The sequence below is a fragment of the Ranitomeya variabilis genome, chromosome 8 (assembly GCF_051348905.1).
Source record: "Ranitomeya variabilis isolate aRanVar5 chromosome 8, aRanVar5.hap1, whole genome shotgun sequence".
Lineage (NCBI taxonomy): Eukaryota > Metazoa > Chordata > Amphibia > Anura > Dendrobatidae > Ranitomeya > Ranitomeya variabilis.
The window spans coordinates 28,662,806-28,680,498 of record NC_135239.1 but is presented as its reverse complement, the minus strand read 5'-3'; the positions used below and the strand labels follow the sequence as shown (position 1 = coordinate 28,680,498).

Sequence of the window (17,693 nt, the reverse complement as noted above, 5' to 3'; positions counted from 1 at the left end):
AAGAAGATGGTGCGAATTATGGAGATCTTCTACTAGAAACATTGGTTCTAAGGGTATCTATGGATGTGTAATACTAGAGTGTCACAGTATAGGGTCTGTACATGTTCTTAGAGAGGTTTTCCTAAAATTCGAATAGTGGATAATGTGCTGATTGCTGGGGGTCCAATCTCAGTGATCCCGAGAAGAAGGCTCTGAAAGCCGAAAAAATGATCTGCAAAGCTTCTTGAATTAACCTACAGCTCCGTTTATTGTCTACAGATCTTTCTGCCAGAAAAAGCAGCTATTCCCAGCAGTCCTAATCACGAATGGAGCGGAGACCACCGGGGGCTCCCAGCAGTCAGAACCCCATTGATCAGCACATTATTCTCTATCTCATGAATTGACGTCAACTTTGGAAAAAAAACCTTTACCAATGGATGTGAAGATACCATGGACCAACATAATTTCACAATGATTTGTCCTTCCTTATCCTCCCTCTGAGATGAGATGAATGGCATGAGATGACCCCCTTTGAAAAATAAAACATAATTTGGTGATACTCTGCCAATGGATGTTTATGCTATATGTGTCTTCTGTATGTTCTCGATAACTAGCATTATGTTCTCCGGTAACCTCTTGGGAGGTTGTGTGAACCACAACACTTGTTAAGCTTTGGAAAATACATGTTCCAGGGGCTGCATCACCAACAGGTTGGAGGCTCCAATGTGGTAATCAAATAGTGGAAAGAGTGGGTGATCTGAGCTGCAGTATATCAGAGTAACTATGCGATTTTATTCTGCGTTTCAGTTGCCAAACTTCTTCAGGAGAACCACAACATTTCATGGTTTTCTTCAATAACTTTGTTAACTTTGAAACATGTTGAGAATAAAACCGCATAGATACTCTGATACCACCACATATTCAATCCCTATCGTGGACACAAAACCAGCAGTGCAGATCACCCATTTATTCCACTAATTGTGGAGTCAGACACTTTATTCGTGACCCGATAGGGCTGAACGTAGGACAGGGAGGTATTTGACTGGGCTACCCATACATATTAGGCAAACCACAGAAGAAATTGACAATTTGGGTCAAAAAATGTGAATATTTTCCACCTCCTTTGCTGAAATATCGTGTATCAGTCAATTATTTACAACTTTTTGCACTCTCGATCTAATGCTTTACGTTTTTTTTAAATCACTTCTTTGATGAGTTTAGTCTGGCATGTTGATGGTCAGATCGTTGGTATGGATGAGGGGTGGAGGTGCTGGAGGCAGGCCATGACCTGTCCACTTTTATGACTATGTTACTGGAGACAAGATTACAAGTGAAGAAGAAAACAGACCGTGGCCATCAAATATCACAGGGGTTGAAAGGTTCTTGTTGGAAAGCTGTATAATACCAAACATCCAAAGCTCCAACTTTGAGAAGATATAATGATTATTTTTACTAAAATATGTAACATTGTGAGGGCGGTTATAAATATTTTTTTGGGTTCCATCGTTACTCTCATATCGATGGTGACCACAGTGGAAGCAGATTAGATTACAACCCAACTGCTCCGATTATCCAGATAAATGTTCAACTTACCCAAATTGTACCAATAAGTTGTTCCATGGTTTCAAGATTTCCTGTTGTCTCCAGCGGAAATGGATTGTATGCAGATTTAGGAAATCGGGTACCAAATCTATATCAAGTCCAACCCGTGTGACCATAGCCTTACACGTACGCCCTGATCATGTCGTCAGATTAGTTGGTGGATGCTACTCTACATCCTATATCCGAAGTCTCCAATCTACGGCCATCCAGTGGTTGCAAAACCATAAAGCTAAGCCTACGACATTGAGATCCCAGTGTTGCATTGTGCCAAGATTCCAAGAGATCGGATTAGAATCTTTATTCTAAGTCATCCGATTCCTTCACCAGTTTGTGGTTTTTCCTGATGAAGAAGTCGGATGACTTCGAAACGCGTGACTTTGAACCCTATGGCACTCCTTCGTTCCCCAGTTTTTTCTGCACAGTGTTACATAGAGACGTCTCATCTAATGATTTCCTACGGTATCACATTGCGACACAATGTTGTTCCCAAATGTGTTGAACATTCCGCCACTGGTTACAAGTGGCACACGACTCTCTTGCGATAGACTTCAATACAAGTCGCATCCTTTTTGGATGTTTTCTTACCCCATCAAAATTGCAATTCTAAAAGAATTGAGTGACAGCACAAATGTTTTGGGTCTCGTACAACATGTTGTCGTGTAGCCTCCAGCCTATCTCCCAGTTGCAGGCTGTCAGGGCATGCTGGGAGTTATGGTTTTGCCACGGCTGGAGGTTGAAGACCACCGGTGGATGGTCTAGATTCAATCTTGCAGGACAGAAGCTGTGTTCTCCTCCTTGACTCTGCATCTTGGCTCATATTGCACCGAGCTACTTCCTGTCCTGAATTTATCTGGTTGTATTGCTGGCAAATCAGTGGTCCAAAAAAAAAAGAGGAGATTACAGTATGTGAAGAACAGGAGGAGCTTCCACCAGTGACACACACATATACTCTCACAGTCCCATATACTATACAGCAGCTGCTGATGTCATCAGGAATCACTGTGCTGAAATCTAACACCACCAGGCAGGATTCTCCTGCAGTCACAGACAATCTGCACAGAACACAGAAGGAGCTGCAGTTGTTCTTCTGGCCCAAAGAGCTCTGCAACTTGTCCCTAACTTGGAGCCCAAGGCGCAGGACCAGGTGCAATGTGCCACTGATGGGTGCCAGTCCCTGGATCTTGCAAGCCATGCCAAGGTGTGGATGTGCCTTCAACCACCTGAATCTCCCACTTGGCTTCTGATTTCGACTAGATCTCAGCTGTGTGGACAAATGCAGACAAATGCATTTAGGAGCTCAAAGGACAAGGAGTGGATACATCTCTCCCATAGCAAAAACGTAAGTGACCGGCGGGAGGGCATGGGTGCAGTGATTGGGATGCCTGGCAGTGCATAGAACAGACTGCACACCCCTCTACGCTACCGCAGTCATTGGCTGCTACATCGAGTGCAAGCCTTTGGGTGTCAGTACACGTAGAGAACACTTACACTCCCCCGGTTGCTTTGACTTGCTTGTTAAAGTGCTAAATGTCTTGTTCCACTCTGAAAGATGAATTGCAAGCCTTGGTGGCTAGATCATTTCCTTGTGTCGCTGCCATCATCTCGATTATGAGAAGTTTGGTGATTATTTGCTTTATTGTTACATATGTAGCACCAACATATTCCACAGCGCTGCATAGAAAGCTCCCTCCGCAGCGGAGCTTCCAAAAAAGCTCACCTCTTTGAGAAGACCACCCCTTATCTACACTCATTTTCAGTCCTGCCACATATTATCCTTCTTCTTTGAGAGGACCACCCCTTATCTAGACCCATTTTCATTATTGCCATATATTACTCATCTTCTTTGAGAAGACCACCCCTTAACTAGACTCATTATCAATCCAGCCCTAATTACCCATCTTCTTTTAGAAGACCACCCCTTACCTTGACTCATTTTTAGTCCCGCCATATATTACCCATCTACTTTCAGAAGACCACCCCTTATCTAGACTAATTTTCAGTCCCACCATATATTACCCATCTTCTTTGAGAAGACCACCCCTTATGTAGACTCATTTTCAGCCCCACCATATATTACCCATCTTCTTTCAGAAGACCACCCCTTATCTAGACTAATTTTCAGTCCCACCATATATTACCCATCTTCTTTGAGAAGACCACCCCTTATGTAGACTCATTTTCAGCCCCACCATATATTACCCATCTTCTTTCAGAAGACCACCCCTTATCTAGACTAATTTAAAGCCCACCATATATTACCCATCTTCCTTCAGAAGACCACCCCTTATCTAGACTAATTTTCAGCCCCACCATATATTACCCATCTTCTTTCAAAAGACCACCCCTTATCTAGACTAATTTTCAGCCCCACCATACATTACCCATCTTCTTTCAGAAGACCGCCCCTTATCTAAACTAATTTTCAGCCCCACCATATATTACCTATCTTCTTTCAAAAGACCACCCCTTATCTAGACTCATTTTCAGCCCACCATATATTACCCATCTTCTTTCAAAAGACCACCCCTTATCTAGACTAATTTTCAGCCCCACCATATATTACCCATCTTCTTTCAGAAGACCGCCCCTTATCTAAATTAATTTTCAGCCCCACCATATATTACCTATCTTCTTTCAAAAGACCACCCCTTATCTAGAATAATTTTCAGCCCCACCATATATTACCCATCTTCTTTCAGAAGACCACCCCTTATCTAGACAAATTTTCAGCCCCACCATATATTACCCATCTTCTTTCAGAAGACCACCCCTTATCTAGACAAATTTTCAGCCCCACCATACATTACCCATCTTCCTTCAGAAGACCACCCCTTATCTAGACTAATTTTCAGCCCCGCCATATATTACCCATCTTCTTTCAGAAGACCACCCCTTATCTAGACTCAAAGTCATGTTTTGAGTTTTTTTTTAGTATATTAGTCATGTTTGCTATGTCTAGTGCTTCCCCTGGAGCTGGGCCAGCCTGCAATCTTGACGAGCGCCCTCCTACCGGATTAGGTTGTCCCGGCCGGGTCTGGAAGCGCAGCCGCAATGAATTGTAAGCGTTGTTCGACTCTACGAATTGCTGTGACCTGTGACGATCCAGCGCCGGGGTAGGACTATACATGGGGTGGACGTCATCCGGCACAATGAACCGTGGCTGTCCATTCTGACGGCTCGTGTCGTGAAGGCGATGGAATAAATCCATCACGTGCGGGAGCTTGGATTCACATAGAACAAATATGTTATGTAGATGACAGGAGATAGGTCTGTTTGTCTAGCGGCCTGAGCACATACTGTAAGGAACCGTCAGCTACATGACAGAGTCAATACATCCCCCCTCGCCCCCTGAGGGCTGCACTTGAGTGGAAAGTATGTATGAAAATAGAGGGCTATGAAACCATTCTGGGGCCAAAAATGGAATCCACGACCCGGAACAGAGCTCCGTGTAAAAGCTATTTCCAGAGGATGTCACTGACAGCCATTCTTAGCCGGTCTATTTGTGACAGGAATGACACTAGCTGGAGGTCTAGCGGGCTGCGAGCTGCGAGCCCCCATATGTTAGCAGTTTGGGAGACGCCATCCTTCACATATTTGTATGAACTTGTTGTGAGAGGACCTCGGTCTGCAGTCACTGAGGGCTCCTCAGATCCTAAATGTATAACCAGGAGTCACATTACACAGGCTCGCCACATGCACGGGGGATATGGCGGCCTATAGATAAACAGCGGCCAGATTTTTTGGATGTTTGAGAGATTTTCGTGTCGTTATAAATAAGGGCCTGTGCGCACTTTGCATCTGAGTGAGTTTTGTTTTTTTTACTGTTGTAGCCAAATGTTTCACAGATTGGAAAAAAAAGATACCGTAGTCAAGATGTACGCTTGTGTGCAGCCATGCCATATTTTTAGATTTTTTTTATATATATTTTTTAGGATTTTATTGCATTTTCCGATTTTATTAGGGCAAAAAAATTGAACAAAATTGCATTCCATTGGCAGAATTTTTAACGGTTTCGGCTGCAACATAAAGGTATGTTCACACTACGCCTTTGTGAAGTCATTTCAGGGAAACGCAAGCGGTCTTTCCTGAAGCAGCTCCGCCGGCATGTTTTCTTCCCAATGAATGAGCGTGTCACTTTTTTAACGGCTTGAGAGTTTCTGAACCCGTTCGATATTAGCATGTGAGTGCTATCCATGATTTTCACGGATATCACTTGTACTAGTGGTATTCTACGGGGCCACTCACATGCCCGTGACTTTTCATGGACGGAGAGGTCCACGGATATTCGTGGAGAGATGTCTTATTTTCATCTGAGGGTCGAATCAAAATCGGCAATGCATGTCAATGAGTCCATTAAAAAATAGGACTGCACTCAGATGACATCCGAGTGCAGTCTGATTGTCATGGACTGTCAGAATGGAAAAGATGAAAAAGGTGGAGTAATTTTTTTTTAATTATTTCTCCATGTACGAGAAAATCGGATTAAGGCTATGTGCACACGTTGCGGATTGGCCTTAGGAATTTCTGGTGCGGATTCTGCCTTTCCTGGCAGAAAACGCACCTGTGGATTTGTCGCGTTTTTTGTGCGGATCTGCAGCATTTTTTGTGCGTTTTTGCTGCGTTTTTTTTTGCGGATTTGCTGCGTTTTTTACCCCTGCAGATTTCTATAATGGAATGGGTACAAAAACGCTGCAGATTCGCAAAAAAGAAGTGACATGCTACTTCTTTTAAACCGCAGCATTTCCGCAGCGGATTTTCCACAAAGTGTGCACAGCTTTTTTTTTTTTCTCATTGATTTACATTGTACTGTAAATCAATTGCGGATCTGCAGCGTTTCTGCACCGCAAAAAACACTGCTGATCCGCAGAGAATCCGCAACATGTGCACATAGCCTAAATGCTGAACAAACTCCTATCAGAATTATTGGTCTGTTTTTCTCGTACATGGAAAAATTAATGTGAATGAGGCCTAAAGATGGGACATAAGACAGAACATATGCACAGCAATGCCATTTTTACATTGCTGCGCACAATGTTTATTTATTGTGGCACGTTTAGAGATGGATTCCAGACGGAATCCACATGAACAAGACGTTGTGTGCATGTACCCTAAGTGGAAATGTAGCAGTACTGATTCTCATAGTTCTCTCTGAGTTTTCTGAGTAGTTTTATGGAGAGGATCTGCTCCAAAATCCTCCTCAAAAAACTCTTTGGAAACTCACCCTATTCATTTCCATAGGAAATCTTGTTTACTGTTCATATGAGAAGTTTCTGAACTTTTTTTTTTTTTTTTCCTGACGAGGTTTTTGAAATAAATGCCTGGTGGAGAAAAAAAATGCGCAGGTCACTTCATTCAACCACATAGTGATGGAATTGACTCCAAACTAGACACTGTCCAGATAAAAACACTGCAAAAAATGTTTCCAAAACCAATTCAAAAACTCTTCAGGAAAAGAAAAATTATTCCAAAATCTCTCCAAAAGAGAAGCGTTTCCTGATTCAGCTTCTGCTTGAAAAACTCATCGTTTTTGAGCCCCTAAAAGACCCGTTCTATACAGCCATGATGCAACAACCGCATATAAGGGTCCGTGTATGGTGGGAATATTGGAGACCCCTTCCTGTGACTCCATGGCAGGTGTTATGGACCCCAATGTGACGTACATGGGTCAGGAAATGTGCGTGCCTAGCAATTCCACCATGGAGTGTTGCTAGTGGAAATGTTCTGTTTGGGTAGCGGCAGCGGCAGTGTCGGACTGGGACGCCAAGAGCCCACCAGTAACCGCCTCCAGGCCCCCACTTTTCAGCTACATGCAAATGAACTGGTTAGATTGTTAAATGAGTAAGATTTTGCCTTTGTCTGTACATAGTGATTCAAGTACATTGTGCCAAGTATTGCTCATATAAGAAGGTGGTGTCACACTCTTGCAGAGGGGCCCACCGGAGGATTCTCCTGTACTCCGGCGGGCCAGTCCAAGCCTGAGCGGCAGTGATCCGATGTGATGGCATGTGGTTGTTGGAATCTGTTTAGCAGCTGGATATACAGTAGATCACAGGGTGTCAATAAGTAATCTGTAGCTTGTATCGTTGCTGAAAAGGAAGTTGTCTGGACGTCGATTTCCACTGAATGATATCCCGCAATAGAAAGATCATGTGTCATAAAGGTGATCTGCCCCGTGGTTAGTATTCTGGGCATTTCTTTACTGTTCTGTTCCTTAAAGTCATCGGATGGAACACATTCCAGATTCCTGTTTGTGCTGCTCTCCGGATGCTCCTTGGCTTGTGCAATGATGCAGGCTCTGATACAAAGCTCTAAATAACCTTTTCACATGTCAAGCAATTAAAATTGTGGATCTTCAAGCTTTTACCCCAACGTCTTTGTTCTTGTTGGGTTTTTTGTGATTTATTGCTCTTAAATTTGGTTAAAAACCAATAATAATAATGAACTTTGTAGATAAAGCGCCAACATATTCTGCGGCGCTGTACAATAATAAGCTCCAATTATTATTATATTGGATAAAAAGGCAATGGAATTAAAGGGGTATTTCCATTTTATAAAGCTATGCCAACACGCTATAATGGATGGAGGAACGACCTCTGGTATCCCCAATCCTGAGAATGAAGGGAATGCAGCACTGGTGCAGATAGGTGTCCTCTATTCTCCGTACCCTGACGATTCAGTCACCTGCCTGCAGCTGGCACCCTTTACTTGAATGGGGCCAATCAGGAATTGGGCTGGCAGAGCGCAGCGGAAAAACAGTTACCATGAAAGACCCCTTTAAGGACTGATCTCTTGATGAGTTTCTATACTTTAAAAAAACTTTTGACGCGTCAGAAGTCTTCTGCTAAGACGTCAACCAAAAGGCACAAAGGACCAAGCGCTTCTCTAATTGGAAAAGGCGAATTAGGTAAAGATCAGCTCATCAGAAAGTCTATGGCGGCAATTCATAAAGACCGGCATTTTTCAGGGAGCAGGGTGGAGTGCGAGGCACCGGATTCATTAAGAGGAGCATCTGGCAAGCGGCGAGTGCCTCCATCCACCAGGCCAGAAAGCTTACTTAACGGAGGATTTGATTAGCGGGAGTCACCATGTTCCGTCATGTCTCCATCCAGCCCCAGCTCCATCCATGTTGTCGGAGCTGAGAGAAAGTGGCGTGAACCTGCCAAAAGTTGCAAATCTTTTGGGCATCCTTGCGACTTTTATAAACTTTTTGAAACAGTTTCCTGGCATAAAAGCTTTTCTAAATCGGAGCCTATGAGTATGCCATCTTCAGTTACATCCATCTACATTAGAAGACCCATGCTCAGCTGAACACTTCTGCCCTTTTGTTTCAGTGATCAATGGGGGGTATCAGAACTTGGACCCCACTAATAAAAACTTCTGACTTGTCAAAAGTTTTATAAAAGTGCAGGTACTATTAACGGGGACATTGGAACCCCCATCCTTTCTATTCCGAGAGTGGAAAGGGACTGACATGATCTTGTATTTTATTTATTTTATTTTCATGGTCTTTTGTATTTTGTATCGCACTGATATTGTACACGCAGCCTTATATTTCATGATCAACCACACATTTGAATGGGCTGCGGAGAAGTTGGCGACCATGCAATACCTTACCTTACTGGTAATAATGGATGATCAACAAGGGTTAGGAAAGCCAGAGCTGGTGCAATCAGCTGATCGTCAGGGTGACTTCATTTTAAAATGATCATCTTGGTGGGATAATTCCCTTAAGGCCACATTCCCTAAGGGTTGGGGTACCTATTGAAAACCCACATTCTATGAAAATTTCTTTGCCTGATTAGTCCTTTACCAAAAGAGTCAATGAAGTTAGCATTTTTTCTGTCCTGGTGACAGATTTCCTTTGTTCTTCAACCAGTTCCTGTCCACATTAGGGCTCACGTCGTAATTTCTATGTCCCTCGGCTTCTCCAAGATGGAAATTGTTGACATTTGCTAATAAACATCCCATCACCTTCATAGCCGTAGGATGGTCACCTGGCTGCAGTTCACACCTGTGCAGACTCATTTAGGATAGGTCGTAAAGCGTTGACCAGCGAGGAGGCCGTTGTCTTTTGTAATTCACCTTCACTACGATAAGTCCCGGACATTACTGATTAATACAGGTCCCAGTGACGTTGAATATTGGGCCAATATCTCGAGGAGAGATGTATTTAGCAGCACATATCAGGGCAAGATGACAGCTCCGAATTTAGTGGCGTGCACAGCAGGCAGCTGTCTTGGGTACTGAGCAAGTGGGAACGACCGCAAAAGTGCAAAAAAGTCTCATGCTCCCCTAAATGTCACCAAAGTTGTGCCTACAAATCCCAGTGTACATTTCTGTAAAACTTTTGCAACTTTTTAAAAAGTTTTTGATAGTGCAGAGAGATCCCGGCCGGGTATGTCATCTGACTCGTCTCGTCTCTGAAGCATCGGAACGTTTCGGTGCCCATTGTTCTGAGTCTAATCACAGGTTCCCTTTAAAAAAAAAAAAGCATAAATTAAAAGTAGTATATGATGTAAATGAAAAATGGACAAAAAATACCAAAAACTAGACAAGAAAACGCCATAATAAATGGGACCCTAAGTGTTGCTTTAGGCAGGACTTGGACCCCATTACTGAAGAGAAGGAGCCGTTCTGCAGATACTAAGTCAGGACCACACATCATGTGGATACTACATCAGGCATAAAATGCTAACGTTCTGCAGCTTTCAGAATTCTCATTTCTTTATGAACAATGTTTTCTTTGATCTGCCTTCCGTAACACGCGGTTCCATTCTTTTTACATTTCTTACGTCCTGTAAACACAGAGAGAACACTTATATATTGTTATTCCTTTTTTTTATAAGGGGAGATGATTATGTCCTATGTATTGTGAAATTCACAATAATCAAAAGCCATGCAGTGATTGGCAAATGTTTCAATTGTTGAAGTGTAGTTCCTCTTGCAACCAGTGAGTGGCACTGCAGTCATTGCTATTTAAAGAGGATCTGTCTGGTTTAGTAATGATTGGGCATCTTTACTTAGAACTCTGCACTGTCTGTGATGTTCCTCTGTTATTCCTCCTGGAAATGTAGAACTAAAGCTGGGATCTACCTTTCCCTCGTCGATGGGGCATGTCATTGCACGCTCTGACACTTTCCTATCACTGATGACTGTAAAATGGCAAAAATAGAGAAAGCTATTTGCTTTGAAGGACCCAGTACACCTTTACGTTACTCGATGATTTCAAGGGGAGCTATGAAATGCTCCACCTAACCTGCCAAGTATACTCCTTAAAGGGGTTGTCTAGCATCACTGCTACATGAGAGGTAACTGGTGGCAATAAAGTTGTGACCCCGATCGGCAGGACTTATGAATGATACCTGCCAATTGAAAACGTGTCTCAACAAGTATGTGGGGTCTTAATGTCATCGGCTCTGCTACACTCCCCCGCTGGCCCCTTTAAATGAGGTTCGATTATATAGACACCCTGTTGTTTCTCTATTATCAGAAGGACACTGCTAACAGTAGTTCATTTAAAGAGGTTTTACAGGACTTTAAAATAACAGATCGGGGGCTAACGGACCCCCTTCCTAGTGAATTCCAGCTGTTATCTCCTGGATAATTCTGTGTGGGCCAATAAAGGAGAAATTAATCCAAAATAGCTGCAAATGCTACCTGTCAGAGATTGTTGCCCTGCAGGCGGATGGGACTGGTCGTCGTATAGTCCCCGGTGACACCTGTCTAAGTTTTGGAAGCTTTATTGTGACATGCCAATGACTTAAGTGCAGGTCTGTGTGGATGGTCGTACATTATTAAGTGCTCATCCACACGCAGAAGAAACGTCTCTGCTTACATAGGACTGCCACTTCTTATCTGTATAGCTGATGGAGATCTTTTCTTATGGATACGGATAAATCCCCTGCAGACAGCTTCATGTAAAAGTTCTGATTGTCTTCAGCCTCCACTTGAAGGAAACCGACCTCAATAGTATACAGCTATCTCCTGTGCTCCATTGATGGGAACCCATCGTCACATTTTTATTTATTTTTTGCATATAGGAGTAGTGGCATGACTGTGTCAGCCGTTATTCTCCAAGAAAAATTATACCTTTTTCTTAGCGATCCGATGTGCCAATCATGAGAAATCGAGGATAGAAACAATATGAAAATGAGGCTGAAAGTCTAGTGGGGGCGTGTTCATGCACCTAGAAGAAGCCATCCAAGCGTTTTGACACTCCTCCACTGCACTAATTTGCATATGTCTTCTACACAGGTACATAAAAAAATGTATAATTTTTTATTGTAAACAAGTGTTGTAAACAGCCATTGTAAGAACATTCTTAAAAGTTTCTTGTTTTTTTGTCTACTGTATATACTGTATATGCTGGGAAAAGCTCCCAATATAGATATATTGTAGTGTGGCAGATGGACAGGTCTTGCAGAGGAGGTAATTGTCACCGACATGGTAAGCCTTTGTGAAGTAGAACCCAGAGAAGCAGGCACCAGCATGTAAAATGCTGACAGCTGTTTTTTAATGGGCCTGGATTTTTGGGTCCGGGTTTTAGGAACGGCCAAAGAGCTGGGTGGGACTTGCCGTTCCCTTACCTCCAGTTCCAGGGCGGTACATGCTGTAAAAGGCAGCTCACCTGCCTCATTTCGTGCTGGGAGTTAAGGTGGAAACGCCTCTGGTGTACGGATCAGTTGTGCAAGTGGCTGCCAAGGCATGCGGAGTCTGTTTCCATTTATATGGACTGGTTTTGTTTATTTTGTTCCTTTGTGCCAAGTGTAGTTTCTGTTATGTCGGAGAGGTTTATGGACTAAAACAAATCTATCTTGTCTGTGACCAAGAGACTTTGTGCCTGTATCTACCTGATACCGCTGCCAAAGAGTGTAATCCCTATAGACAGGGGTGTAACTACAACAGGTGCAGGGGTTGCAATCACACACAGGCCATGGAGCCTAGAGGGCCCTAAAAGTCCCTTTGGCCTATAGAATAAAACTATTGCTATTAAAGAGTTTAAATATTTGGGGGCCCCTTTGGAGCTTTCACATCGGGGCCCATGAGTTTCAAGTTACGCCACTGCCTATAGATATTATATATATAATGTCATGTATATATAACAGTGGCATCCATCCCCCATAAAATAATTTGATATCCATTTAAAGAATATATCCTGGAAATATGGGTGAATATGTACTTACTGAACAGTTGGGATGAATACTTAAGTTTTCCTCACTAATACATCCTCTTTTTTATCATGGCATACACACTAAACATATGTAAAAAAGGTGAAATGAATGGGGCCTTATAAATTTAACATAATAACAAAGCAGTATACACAGAGCTCCCCCTAGTGGTGGCAAATTAAATTCTATCATTGAAAGGGAACCTGTCAATTGGACCTGTAAATTCTTGCACTCCCTGTCACATAACAATTCTAAATAATGTTTTGATAGAACACTGTATTTTGCTATTTCTCCCAAAAAATTCTGAAAAAATGGACAACTGGGTGTTACCAGTTGGGGGCGTATCTTTCTACAGTGCTCTGTAGGGATACGCCCCTTTAAGATGGTGAAAGGTGACATTTAGTTGTCAGTTTATTCGGAAGTCTCAAGGAGGAGTAAAAGAGTTGATAGCACAACCGAGAACCCTAAGGGCATGTTCACACGCGGTGTTTTTGCTGCGCATTTTACACTGCTTATAAAAAAGCATATGTATTGTACACAGCATTTTTCCTGTCACCGCTCTGGTTTTTTGATCACAAAAAAAAAATGCAAATACGCAGCGTGTGAATATTCCCTAAGAATAGATGCTCTAGAATTGTTAGGACATAGCAGGATTTATTTATACAGACATCTGAGGAGCGGTGATAAGTCTTTTTCCATTTTCCGCTGCTGGGATACAGAGCTTTGCAGCTGAAAAATTAAGCTCCGGCTACTGTCAAAATATATTAAAATTTCATTAGAACAGAATGTTAGACCGAAAAAACAAAAAAATAACAAAATGTGAGGACAGTTTAATAATCCTGAGAATTTAAAGGGATTACACGGACAACTCCTTCAACTATGTTTCCTCCCTGTAAAATATTAACACCTATACTCACCTCCAGTGCGGGCACCGTTCCAGTGGTGTCGGCACTGGCTCTCCCGGGGATTGTGTGATATTGTTATGTCATGCAATCCCTGAGGCCCGTCACCACTGGCTTCATTTTTTCCACCTTCGGACAAATCAAGACAACCCAAGGAAGCCAGAGCTGCAGTTGCCTTCCCACTTCCTTCAGATGTCTATAGGAGAGTGATTTGTCCGAAGGTGGAGAGTGTGAAGCCAGTGCTGTCTGGCCTCAGGGATCGCATGGCATAAAAATATCACACAATCCCCGGGAGAGCCTGTGCTGACACCGCTTGCACTGGAAGTGAATTTAAGTGTTATAATTTTATTGGATTCAGAATGGGGGTTACAAAAAATATAAAAATAAAAACAAGTTAGCCCTCATCTATAGACTAGGAGATAACCTGCTGATTGCAAGGACCCCCAGTAATCCTGAGATCGGGGCTTTAGCATGGCCACTGCTCCTGTCTATGAGACTGCTGACTACTGCTACTCCCATAGACAATGAACGGAGTGAAGGCCGCGCATGTGCAGCTTTGCTCCATCCAGGACGAGGCTCCACAACTCTGTTCTTGGACTTCTAAATCCCCGATATAGGGGGTCGCCGTATAACTTATTGTTTTGAGTGGGTGGAATGAGTCTTTAATTGTAACTAAAATAGGGAGGATTTCTTAACTTTGCTCTGACCTTGAAGATTTTTTTTCCCCTGATTTTCATTATCTCTGATAATTTGGGAAATCTCATCTTCCGCAATGTGTGTGAATGTCATTAGAACCACGTCTTCTCCTGAGGCTTCTGGCCCTAGAATTAATAGTATCCCTTATTATGTTTTCTAGTGGTAGTTTATACAAGGCTTTATTTCCTGGATTGGTTTAGCACATGGGCGCACTCCACTTCGCAGTATGTTATGCACTGTGTGGCGGTACAGCATTAGTTCTGCATTCCCACTTAGGTAACATATATCTGGTAATCCACTCTGATCCGCCATTGATACGACCGCGTCTGAGAACAGCAGATCTGTCTGGCTATAAATCAGTCGCACCTTTGATCTCGCTCTTCTTCTGACCAGTCGCTGGTCTTTACATCATACACTCCATATTTTAGATGTTTATGGCCTTTGTGTATTACCGTCAGTGTCACTCGCTTGGGATGTTTTTTCCAGCATGCCGAGCTTTACCTCCATTGTTGCATATGTTTCCGTTCAGTTGTAGCCACTTCTATATACAATGATGATACAATTCTGACTCACGGTTACAATATATTGTAACATAGTAAATTAGGAGGGTCCTATTAATATAGAGGTCCTGCACGCCCCCCAATCGGTCCAATATGACCATGGTTCAGAATCCAACATAGAACTGCTCCTCTGCCTCTCAGATTCCTGCTTGGCAGGGGGCAGGGCGCTCCTGATGATTGACAGTTCTGGCTGGCAGCATAGCTGAAACACTGGACCAAATTTTGGACTCTCGTATGTTACTAGCAGAGGAAGATTTGTTGCCACAGCCTCAGAGGAGCGCAGGGGCACAGAAGCGATCCAGATATAACGTTCTGGCCAGGTTTAGAGAAGTGCGTACCAGCTCTAAAGCAAAGAACTAGCAAGTGCTGTGCTCCTTGTCAAGGAAACCGGCCACCTCTGATAGACTGCAAAAGTGGCCAGTAACTCTGGCAATGAGCAGTAAATTATAAAATTACAAACCCCATTGTATTTGAGAAAAGATGTGTAGATTGCAAAGATGGTTATTTTTACAGGTATCGTCTACCTGGAGAATGAACGTGTTCTCAGTTGATGGTGACCCAAATAAATATCCAGATAAGCCTACTTTATTTATTCTACTCACTTATTTAGCGCCATTAATTCCACAGCACTCTACAGACATCAGCACTGTCCCCATTGGGGCTCACAATCTACATTCACTATCAGTATGTTTTTGGAATGTGGGAGGAAACCGGAGAACCCGGAGGAAACCCACGCAAACACGAAGAAAACATGCAAACTCTTTGCAGATGTTGTCCTTGGTGTGATTTGAACCCAGGAACCAGTGCTGTAAAGCAACAGAAGTAACCACTGAGCCACCCTACTGCCTGTATAACAATGTATGTGCAAAGCAAGTAAATAATAGCAATGGATATCTTTATAATAGAAGTTACTATACGCTCCCTGTGTAGACAATCGTATCGGTCAGCCCAGTGATATAAATGGGTAAGATGAATAATGCATACATAGAGTGCGCGTGTCTAGGTTAATTAACACCCGTGGTCATAAATCATTAGTTAGCTAGTACATATGCTCTATATAGGTACAGTTAGAGAGTTATCGGGAAAATATAGTCCAGCTCACCATGGTTTGCATCTTTGACATGTCCGGAGCACAGAAACACTGCATCAAGGCGTAGAAAATGCAAAATGAAGAAGGATCCAGCTCTACGAACAGTGATTGTTTTATTCACACAAATGCTTGAAGGACGTACAGAGTCAGCAATACTTCTTACAGCACATGCGTCAATGCGTTTCAGGTGCCTTAACCATGACTGTAAGTAGCCGTATTGCTGACTCTGTACATCCTTCAAGCATTTGCGCGAATAAAACAATCACTGTTTGTGGAGCTGGATCTTTCTTCATTTTGCATTTAGAGAGTCACAATAACGATCCATATACCCGTGATGGTTCTGAACCAGTACTTGCTAGTAGTTTGCGTCCAACATAATTGGACTCCAGGTAGAGTCATGAAAATTGTGCAGTTATTGCATTTTGCAAAGCCGTAGCCAGGCTTTCCTTCATCTGGACCAAAGGTTTCATTCATTTCCCTAACCCTGGACCTAAATATCCTGTCTAAACCAAATTGGCTTGTTGGTGCCTCCATGTTCTTTCCATCCTCCATCTACGACACATGTCCCAGTTGCCCTCTCATAGTTCCGTTCCTGGAATTTGAACCTTAGCTAAACTTTGGGCTTGATATTGTACAGTTTCTTCTCGTCTATGAGATTTAAGACAGTACTCCATGAAAGTCCATGTGGCGGCACATGAAGTGCCGATGGCTCCTTAGTACAGAAGGCCTCCTTGTGCATCTGCACAGACTTAGAACTCATGGCTCGGCCTGTAGAAGACGGATTCTCATCTTCACCGGTACCAGTTCTTGGTCTCCCACCAAATACACCCTGAGCTTTCTAGGGTACGTAATGTGTTCCATCTGATTTCCGCAAATTGGAGTGTCTCCCTGTCTTTGGCACCGCAATCCTTCAGCTACATGAAAGTTTGTGGCTGGAACGTGCAGCTCATCTGCCAGGTCTTTTTTTTTTTTACTTTGCGTTGACATTCCTGATGGGGACCCATAGTTTTTTTCATCAGCGTGTGTATTTCATTAAATACCAGCAATGGAGACAGCGAGAGAGAGGAGCTATACATTGAGCACAATATATGTAAACAGCAGAAGGCCGAGAGTGATTAAATCATTATGTGCATGTGTTTCATTAGCTTTCGAGATCAGAGACTGACACTGGGAAATGTTCCATTGCTTCTAGAAATAACTTCAACGAAGAATATGCACTTAGCAGTAATAAAATTCGGTGACTTCTAAGGAGCCCCCGAGGTCTTACTGGAGCTTGTATATGGAGGGCTCATACAGACATGGGTGGCATTGACTTCTTATTTGTGCCAACAATAAATTACTGGGGAATTGTTTATCTCTCATTCTTTACCCATGTTCAGACAGAGAAAGGTTTAATCAGGGTTTTGTGGACTTTCCAAACTATGGCAGACCCAAAAACAGCTATTTATGTGCACTCAGTTTTATGCTGAACTCCCATAGTAGTGAATGCATAAGTCCGCGCATGCGCAGCCAGCCATCAAGGCATCATGAACAGAAGATTGGGGGACCCCAGGAGTGGGACCTGCCTCCATTAGACATTTATAGTATAGTAGATGGAGGCCCGGTGCTATCACATCAGGAGGGCGGTAATGTCACGATGGGGGCAGGCTTTCCAGCATTGAGAATCTCTCTCCCCCATGTGCTCACCCACCTATCT

General features: G+C 43.0%; 1 protein-coding gene across 1 annotated transcript in view; it reads left to right on the top strand.

Annotated features, from left to right (window-relative positions):
• The first annotated feature begins 2,620 nt into the window (after positions 1-2,620).
• Positions 2,621-17,693, top strand: part of COL24A1 (collagen type XXIV alpha 1 chain) — a 256,293-nt gene continuing 241,220 nt past the window's right edge. The window contains exon 1 of the mRNA XM_077278882.1: positions 2,621-2,920. Within this exon, the coding sequence (XP_077134997.1) occupies positions 2,865-2,920 (56 nt within the window). The 5' untranslated portion in view covers positions 2,621-2,864. The remainder of the gene's footprint in view (positions 2,921-17,693) is intronic.